The 9,443-nt window shown below is 41.6% G+C and overlaps 1 protein-coding gene across 1 annotated transcript; it reads left to right on the top strand.

The window, feature by feature from the left end:
• Positions 1 to 2,397: 2,397 nt before the first annotated feature.
• TMPPE (transmembrane protein with metallophosphoesterase domain) lies at positions 2,398 to 3,796 on the top strand. Its single transcript, XM_010193873.1, has one exon. The coding sequence runs from the start codon at positions 2,477 to 2,479 to the stop codon at positions 3,794 to 3,796; it is 1,320 nt and encodes a 439-aa protein (XP_010192175.1). The 5' UTR covers positions 2,398 to 2,476.
• The last annotated feature ends 5,647 nt before the right edge of the window (positions 3,797 to 9,443 follow it).

The raw sequence follows: 9,443 nt of genomic DNA, 5'->3' as shown, positions 1-9,443 counted from the left end.
GCGCTGCCGGCGGGCTGCCTTTCACCGCCAGGCCTCCGCGCTGAGAAATCGTCTGTTACACGGCCGCCTTCAGCTACCCGTTGCGGGGGAAATTGAGCTGCAGCTACCTGATAGCGAGACTCCGTTAGCAGATCCCATAAGAAAAGTTGCTCTTGCTGCGGTGCGTGAGAGGAGGGAGAGGAGTTTTTCTTGCTCTGCCCAGGTTCAGCATCCACTCTCTCACTGCTGTGTCCAGTGGCAGCTGTTGCACTGCCTAACCAGGGGCCTGGGCAAGTCTTTAGGCTTTGCAGTGGCTGTGGAAGGCCATGCCTTGTTGTTCACACTTTGAGTTTGAAGTAGGGTGTCAGTATTATCTTGATAGGTGTTGCAGTTGAACGATGGAGAGGTGATTAAAGCTGTGTGAAAAGTAGCACAGCCTTATGGGAGACACTTGGTAAAGGGAAGTTTGGATGACAGTAAGGTCGGTCTCTAAAGGGTGGAGTTATGGCTGAGACAAAATTCTGAAGGTAGTAGGTAAGAGGAATGGAGAACTTGTACTCACCAAGTTGGATTTAAGCATAGAAAACACTTTATAGTGAATTTCATGCATTTGCTGATACGGGAGCTTGTAGAAGCAGACTGTATTGAACAGACTGCAAAAAAGTATTAGCCAAATTAAAATGCAGGTTCATAAATAACATGCAAAAATGACTAGGCAAGGATTTGCCTTCTGACAGCCCTAATGTAACAGCTTTGTCAGCTGGAGGAATAGGAGGGAAGCTGACCACAGACAATGGCCAGGGTCATGTAGTTTCTTTAAACAGTATTTCTTATTGCTGTTTTTCAGACAGAATATATCCTGGTGTCTAGAGGAACTGTGGGCTCAAACCAGTAGGGCATTTCTTATACTCTCACCTTCCTAGCTGAGTTTATTTTCCGTAGAGGCATGCGTGTTTAAATAGTTACTCTTTTTAAAAATAGTGTTGTAACAGCTGGGAGGACTTGAGGAGCCAAGGCTGGGAGCCACGATTTCACTGTCAACCCACAGATCCCTGACCAAGTAATGAAGGAAGGGGTCTTCTGAAAACTTGTTCTGATCCTCACAATGTAGCAGGGCCCCATCATCACAGGGGTGCTAATGTTCTTTTAAAATCAGCTTGGGAAAGTATATGCTGCACATAAGCAACCTGGCAAACTCAGGTTTGTAGACTTCTGGGCTCAAGCTCACTGGAGAGCCCTACAAGGCTGCTTTCGTGCCCTAGTTCTGAGATATTTTTGGCTGTAATGATTGCTTACTTTTTCTCTAGTTAAGTGTGGACTGAGAAATGGGAAGTGTTTTGAAAGCCATGCAGTGACATGCACTTACTTGAAATAAGGTAGATTGTTATCTCGTACTTGATCTCTATTGTATGCTGTGAAAGACCATCCAAACCTTTTTCAACTGTGGTTAAAATAAAACAGTAGGTTTACTTTAAATAGAAATGTACTGGACATGAAACACTATGAACTCTGAGCACAACACAGAGCAGAACAGAGAATTCCAGTATCATTCAAGCATAACTGATGCTTGCTTCTTTATTTTAAATCTGGGAGCAGAGAAGCATTAGACTTGGTGATCCCTTTACTTCTGAAGGAGCACAGTGTGTGATGTTTTAATCCCTTTTCAACTTAATTGCATCCTGGTAGACCAGGGTATGCTGAAATAGGTGTTGAGCCTTGGGAGCTATCCATGTAATAGAAGTGAGTAGCAAAACACAATGTGGTTTTCATTTGCTCTTCATTTTGAGGGCTTTGGGGAAGCCCACACAGCTGGAGGTAAGAATATCTGCAAATACGTCATCTGCAGTTTCTGGGACTGCAGTTGCATCTGGTAGCTCTTATAGCAGGGATTTCACTGCTGCTGTGGTATGGGTTAGTGGGACCTTTTGCATTCAGTAATAAAGATGTAGGGTGATGCCTGCTTTTGAAATGGAGCCAACTGCTTAGGAAGAAGGAAAAACATGTGTTAAGTTAACAGCAGAAGCAGCTTCGTCGCAGAGCATGTATGGGGTTTACAAATACTATAATGATTCTTTCCAGTACTCATTGTATCACTGTTGTGATCTCTTGCCATCTACTATAAGGAAGTATTAATGAGGAAGTGGCATTTAAAAAAAAAAGGCGGGAGGAGGAATCACTGAGGAAGGCAGGCTGGGAGCTTGGAACTGGAGTGCCAGAATCCAGTGTTTTCAGTTGTCTGATTTATTCCACATCAGGAAATCTCTTCTCTGTCTTTATGATGGTGATTCTGCATGACCCACTCTCCTGGGTGGTATGTACAGAGTAACAGTCCTTTATTGCAGTCTGGGGAAAAAGGGAATGTGTCTAATATTTTAAAACGGCTGATACTGGTTCCTGGTTGCAGGCTTCGGTGACCCAAGGCATCCCTTCATAGCAACACTATTGCCCACTGGAGACTTCTGCAGAACAGAAGGGAACGGTCAGGAAGCAAAGAAAGATGATCTCCTTCAAGCAACTGCCTCTTGAAGCAAAGGCTGCAGTGGCTGCAGGAGTGGTTTTCTTCTCCATGATGCTATCGCGGAGTTATCTGGCAGAACAATTCGAGCTCAGGACACGACGTTGGCTCCTAAGGCTGCAGATGGCATTATTTGCTAACGCACTGATGTCGATAGGCTCTCTTCATGTTTGGAGAAGCACTGTCACCACGTTCTCCAGGTCCTCAGCTGCCAACTCCTTCTGTTTCATGCCGTGGAAAATAGCTGTGTTCATGTTTCTAACTTTGGCTCATTCAAGCTTCTTTACATTGCTGTTTCTCGTTGCAGAAGAGCCATATTTCTTTTCTTTAGCTGCCTACACTTGCCTGGGGGCCTATATCATTCTGATCTTCTTCCTTTTTGCTCTAGGCTCTGTAGAGCAGGCTTACAGGTTTTTGGCTGGGAGAGGCGCTAAGGCAGGTACTGGCAACAAGAACAACAGAACAGCGATGAAACCTGTTTTGGCAGTCATGCTGACTGTTATGCTGACTGTTGTTGGGCTGTTAAATGCTTCCCAGCCTCCTGCTGTGAATTCAGTGGAAATTCCAGTTCACAACCTGCCCTCATCAATGAATAATCTGAAAGTGGTGTTGCTTTCAGATATCCATCTGGGGCCTACAGTAGGGAAGACCAAGCTTGCCATGATTGTGAGAATGGTTAAGACTTTGAAACCAGATATCACTGTGATTGTCGGGGACCTGACTGACTCAGAGGCAGAGATCCTACGACCTGCTGTTGAGCCTCTTGGAGAACTTAAGTCGCCTTTGGGAACTTACTTTGTCACAGGAAACCATGAGTACTACACATCAGATGTTACCAACTGGTTTGAGCTGTTAAAATCCTTTAACATTCAGCCCCTCCACAATGAGAACGTGAAGATTGTTTCACCGGAGAGCACTGATGACTGGTTCTGCCTGGCTGGCGTTGATGATATTGAGGCAGATGTATTGCGCTACTCGGGGCATGGCATGGATTTAAAAAAAGCTCTCAGAGGTTGTAGCAGTGAGCGTGCAATAGTGCTGTTAGCTCATCAACCTATCGCTGCAAAGTGGGCCCTTCAGGAAAGACCAGACATAAATTTAATTCTCTCTGGCCATACTCATGGAGGGCAGATGTTCCCACTGAATGCTGGGGCGTATTTTCTGAACCCCTTCTTTGTTGGCTTATACAAAGTTGGGCAGAACACCTTTGTCTACGTCAGCTCAGGGACGATGTACTTTGGAATACCCATGAGGCTGGGCAGCAGAGCTGAAATAACAGAGATAATTCTACATTCTCCTTGAGGAGTTTTCCATTTGACAGACTTCTGCCATCCTTTTTGGTCAGTGGCTTTTTCAGGGAAGCCAGAGGATATGTGTTAGGGTGGACTTCAGCAGGTTCTGTTAAGATTGAGCAGAAAAGACTAACTGTATCTTGGGCCTATGAAACAAATTTGGGACATGTTAAAATACTGAAAAAAATATTCTTTGAGGTTCTGCATTTGAAAATAACACTGGTGTCATGGAGATAATGTGTGTCCTGTGCATGTTTAATAATATCTGTGTCTTGCGGCTACTTCATGTTCCACTGTTTATTATCCATCTGGCAGCTGCCTTACCAAATCTCAGACAGGTGAAGTTCTTGCAGTGAAATCACTTGTGTATGTTTTGCAGAAGGGACTACAGAGTGTCTGCTGAGTATGTAAACTCTAGAAGCCTTATGCTAGAAATGTTACAAGAAGGGATTTTCTTTTCAATTTTTTTATTGCGGCTGGATATTGTTATCCTGCTGCCTGCAGCATGCGCTAGGGCTTCCAGTCTGTTCTCTTTACCAGTAGAGCAAGTTGCCAGGCATTAGTTTCTGAAATTCATTTTTTTTCCAGTTAAAAAGCTGGGCAGACTGATATCAAAGGTTGAAAGTAGCTGTTTTTTTGCAGGCATTTTCCCCAGAATGATAGGGCATCTAGTAATTACTTACTGAAAATGGCTCTAGTAAAAGCAAATGAGAGAAAACTCACAATTAACAGAACTTCTGTTGCTGTCTGAGCATACTGTACCTCCTGATGAAAAGCACAAAATCCAAAGCTGAAATACTCAGTCTCTTTTTCTCTTCATTCTGTATTTTTTTTGTTTATGCTTAATTTCTCTTCTGTGATTTTCCTTTTACAAGAATAAGGAGATGCTATTTGAAAACAATGCAAATGAGATTCAGTGGGTTAATACTTGAACTTTAAGGTTTTAATATTTCAAGTAAATGGTGTCATTTTAAAGAAGACTAAACTCTGCAGCAGGTGGCTTTCCTTAATAGCATTTGCATATCAATGTCCTGGTTGTTTGATAGCTGAATAACTGCTACAAGATAATGAGAGATGGAGAATTTCTCTCTGCCTTTGTTAGAAGGGCTTAACACAAACCTGTATAATTCTGGGAAATTTGAGAGATTAGAAAATGTTAATAAAAGCATTCTTGCTTCCATCTCTTTAAGTTCATCTCAGAAAGACAGGATGTAAATTAATGTGCGTATAGTGTCCAGGCTGATAGAAGAGTTGACTTCTGCACATCTTCCTCTCTCTTCCCCGGCCACCTTAACATTGCTGTGTGAAACTCTGTGAACAGTACAAGTCTGGGGATCCTGTCTCTGGCACTGAGGTGTCCAGCTGTAGCCGCAAGGTCTCCTGGCTGTGCCTTTCTACCCACCATACCCAGATTCCTCCCAGTCACACCTGCATGGTGTGGGGCAGGAGAGATAAGTGCTTACATGGGAGGCAGAGGATGGCAAGGCCAGAACTGTGGTGTTTGGTCTTCTCCTGCCTTCCTGTGTGATCCTGAACCAAACACATTTCCTCTGTTTTATTCTTCAGCTCCTGTTCTTGTTTTCAGGAGGTGTTTGTGGGTGTATTTGAAGAATACCATAGGCTTTGTGAAGTCGAGTTTTTCTGGAAGTGAAATTTTGGAAGTTTCACTTCAATCCACTCCCTTCAGCCCCACCCCAGCCAGTGTTTCTAACTGCTAAGCTGGTTTTGTATCCTGGTTCTCTGTACAAACATCTTGCAATTTTACTTGCGGGAATATTAAGAAATACTGTAACAGCATCTAGTGAGCTGGAGGAGTCAGTCCTCTTTTGGTCTGAAAACCTGACCAGACAGGTTTTTTGCGTGCTGTACTAGATAATTTCTGTTTCCCAGCACCTATAATTTTGTAAAATTTTTTATGCTTGTGCAATAATATCTGTTTAGATATCCCAAAGTTTCCATGTGTACTTAAAGCTGCCTTCTGCCCGCATGGGGTCCTTCCGAGGTTTTTTCCTGTCTGTGACTTGGTGTTAAATGGTCTTGTGTAGAGAGAATCTCAATAGCCTGTAACCCTCTGTTTACTTCTCAGCATGCCTTCAGTGAAAAGCTGTGTTCTGGGTTTAGTAGTGCAGAGTATTCTCACTAGGCCAGTGGTCCAGGAGGATGGCTTTTCATTTGTTGCGCTGAGGTTATTGCTGTGTTAAGACTAATTTTTTGGCTGGCTTCCTTTTTGTGAGGCTTTTGTGGGACTGGTTTTAGATGGTGTTGGTTTGCCAGCCAGTTGCCAGTATCACTTTTTTTTTCCTCCTGCTCTTTTTATTTTTCTCCTCATTCTGTCCAAACACGTGCAAAAAAACTGGCTGAAGTGGTCCTTCAGCCTCCGGGGTGCATAGATGACTTCTTCATTGCTTTGCACATTCTCCTCTTTGAAGATCTTTTTGTGTCCTTTTAGGAACAGGTACACATCTTTTTAGGAGTGGTCATATCATCATTTCATAAATTATTGAGTTCTCCCAATGTAATTTACTTCTTATTGTTTTTCTTTCTTTAACTCCCTCCCTCCCTCAGAGAGCTTGTTTGCTTGATGATTAGTTTTCACTTAAAACGTTTTCTTTCTGTGCCAAAACACTTCAAAGCCTTTTTCTATTTTTGCCTTTTTTTAATTTGAATGAAATGGAAGATATTCTACATCAACTTTCTTTTTGATAGTAAGAGGAATGAACCTTTTTCTAAAATCTAAGACAGCAATCCCTAATTGTTCTTCAAGGCTTTTTCTGTATTTTTTTTCCCAGTTTAACTTGAATGTATATGATTTAGACCCATGATCAGTATTTCAGATGGGGAAAAGAATGCCATGCTGCTTATTTTGTAATTTTTTGGATTTTTTTTGGTAATTTTTTTGTGTGTATGTAATGTATTTGATCTGGAAAACTTAACTAAATGAATATATATTTGTTCCTATAAAAGGCCAGTTCATTGGGGGGGAGAGTTTATCACTCTCAGAATAATACCAGAATAGAATAGTATCTTCACTTTGTTAAAGTTATATTTATTACATTATATAATCAGTATAGAGTGGATTTGAAAAATAAGGTGAACTGTGATATTACAAATGCTTTAAATGTTGGGATTTAATAAAACTTTATTCACTTATCAAGAAAGATGTCTCTAATGATGTGTTATTTTGTACCAATATTTATTGTAGCAGAGCCTGATAAATAGTTTTAACACACTAATTCTACTTACCAACAAAAAGCTACTGACAATAAATTTTGACTAGTTTTGGACAGTCTTACCCCCGTGCTGCTAAGTGAGGCATAGTGGAGGGTGGGAAAGGTAAGGCCACTTAAATGTGCCTAATGCCTCTAGGGGGATGAAGTGCAAGCTGAAGAGATGAAAAAGTGATGAAGAGCAAAGAACCACTGCGAAGGTTGAGAAAGGATACTAAGAGGTTTATTTCAGAAGGAGCAGAAGGAAACAAGAGTGGTTTGTGGTTCTCAATTTTGATACTTAAGCTTTTAGGTAGAGAAAGGGCCTTGAAAGGAGTGTTCTGTGTTTGAATGGTCTGTGTAAGAGATGCTAGAAATCCATATTTGTTTTCTTTCCAAAAAAACCAACACCACCAAAACAAAACAAAAACACCCCCAAAAACATCAAACAAAACCTGAAACTAAACACTAAACCTTATTTTGCTGTTTTGTAAATTTGGAGAATGAGAGATTGTAGCAACTGTGCTGAAGCTGTGATTATTTTTTTGTTATGCTATGCTGAGAGATGTACACATTATAAAATCTTGAAAGAGCATTAAGGTTGCAAAAATAAGTTCTTGATTTAAGAAAGGACAAACTCTTTAGTTCTTCAGTTTTCCCTGTGAGTATGTTCTGAGCATTTAAGTTGCAACATTATACCATTGCCTCTAAGGGTCTGAATTTTCAGCTGGGTGCTGATATACGATGTGATATGAGCGTAAGTACTCTGGAAGCTTCCTCCCTCTCCTCATCCCCCGTAATAATACCATATCAGGAAGTGTATGTGTAAGGAAGTTGACTTACAGTTATGCTGCCAGCTTTAAAAGCATGACCTTTATATGGTAACTGGTTCAATGAGGATCACTCTCATCATTAGTATCTTTGTGTTGTACCTGGTTCTGAGTTTCATTTAGTCATGATCATTCTGAAGTGCACAGTTCTGCATTAATACTGAAAATTGTCACAGTGCCCTAGAGTAAAAAGCCAATGTGAAACATCTGCTTGGTGTTCCTTAGGGTGAGTGGTTTCCCTGGAGAATGGATACATATGATACAACTCCATCCCAGTGCAGTATGCCCAGGAATCAAGATGCGGGTTATAAATTAAAGATCAGCAACATGTCATTTAGATTTGGATTGAAAGGAAAGTAAGCAGATTGTAGATACCTCTGCATCCTCTGCAGCAGTAACTTACTTGATGTTTAACAGCTTGGAATTACTACAACGACAACATAATTTCCCAGGGAAACTCCCAGTCTTTGGGTTACTTTTGTTCCAGAGCAGTTGGTTTGTATTTCTTGGCTCTGTAAGGGCCTGGTTTTTGGACACCTGGCACATCCATACTTTCATTGAGTCAAGATTTATTGCAGCTTTCATGGAGCAATTTGTTAAGAATGAGTCCACGTTTCTGGAGTTGGGGCTTAAATAGGTTCCCCTATGCAGTGCTTTGCAGCCCCGTGAGGTTCTTATTTCCCTGCCAGCCCAGGGCTGTATCTTCTCACATCTGTTGTTACACTTTCACCACACAGACAGTTTCACTCCTTCACCGCTGACAGAATGGTTTGGATTGCTGTGTGCATTTAAGACATTTTCTACAACTACAGTTGTTGTTCTCTGTGGAGAAATGCCTTTATCACAGTTGCAGCACACTGTAGTCTTCCTCCTCCTTGGACTTTGTAGTCTTCAAATGTTTATAGAGTGTTGGCTCACTCAGTTGCTCAGTTTAATGGCAGCCTAGTGATAGGCGTGCTTACTTGGCAATTTTGTCCTCCAGTTTTCAGGAGAGTTGTTTTTTTCTTTGAACTCTTGTTCTTTTGGCCTGCAGCACATTGCACTGGCTCTTTTATGCTGTCTTGCTGCACTGAGATTGTGGTCTTGGTTTGCAGTTGTTCATTTGTTGGCCAGGAGTCCCAGTACTTGCAGCTTTATGGTTATACGTGTCTGCTGTATTTCGCTTTTTCAATTCCTTTCTCTTTACCTGTATTTGTACACACTATTGTAACAAAATTGTTCAGCAGTTAACAGGAAGAAGTGGTTTCATGGGAAAGTTCTTCAAAAATAGGTGTTGGTCTGTTGTTGGAGGCTTCATGAATGAAGATGGAGAGTGGAATTCACATTGTATTGTTGGAGAAGGCTCTGTGCAGATTTTAGATCTACAGGCTGTTATCACTGCCTTACAAGAGTGGGAAAATGATTCCTTAAACTTAGTTGTGGATTCCTTGTATGTTGTTGGGGTGGTAAAGCAAGTGCATCGATCCATTTTGGGTCATGTCTCAAATCCAGTGGTGTTTGCTGCTTTTACACACCTCTGGCATGTGTTGCAACAAAGGAGTAAACCTCTTTTTGTTCTGGATCCAGAGGCGCAACAGAGAAAAGAGGAGAGAGCGTGGAAAATTCTACAGCCTTGGTTACG

Source organism: Mesitornis unicolor, unplaced genomic scaffold, assembly GCF_000695765.1.
Source record: "Mesitornis unicolor isolate BGI_N332 unplaced genomic scaffold, ASM69576v1 scaffold11371, whole genome shotgun sequence".
Lineage (NCBI taxonomy): Eukaryota > Metazoa > Chordata > Aves > Mesitornithiformes > Mesitornithidae > Mesitornis > Mesitornis unicolor.
The sequence above is the reverse complement of the archived record's forward strand: the minus strand, read 5'-3'. Positions and strand labels throughout refer to the sequence as shown.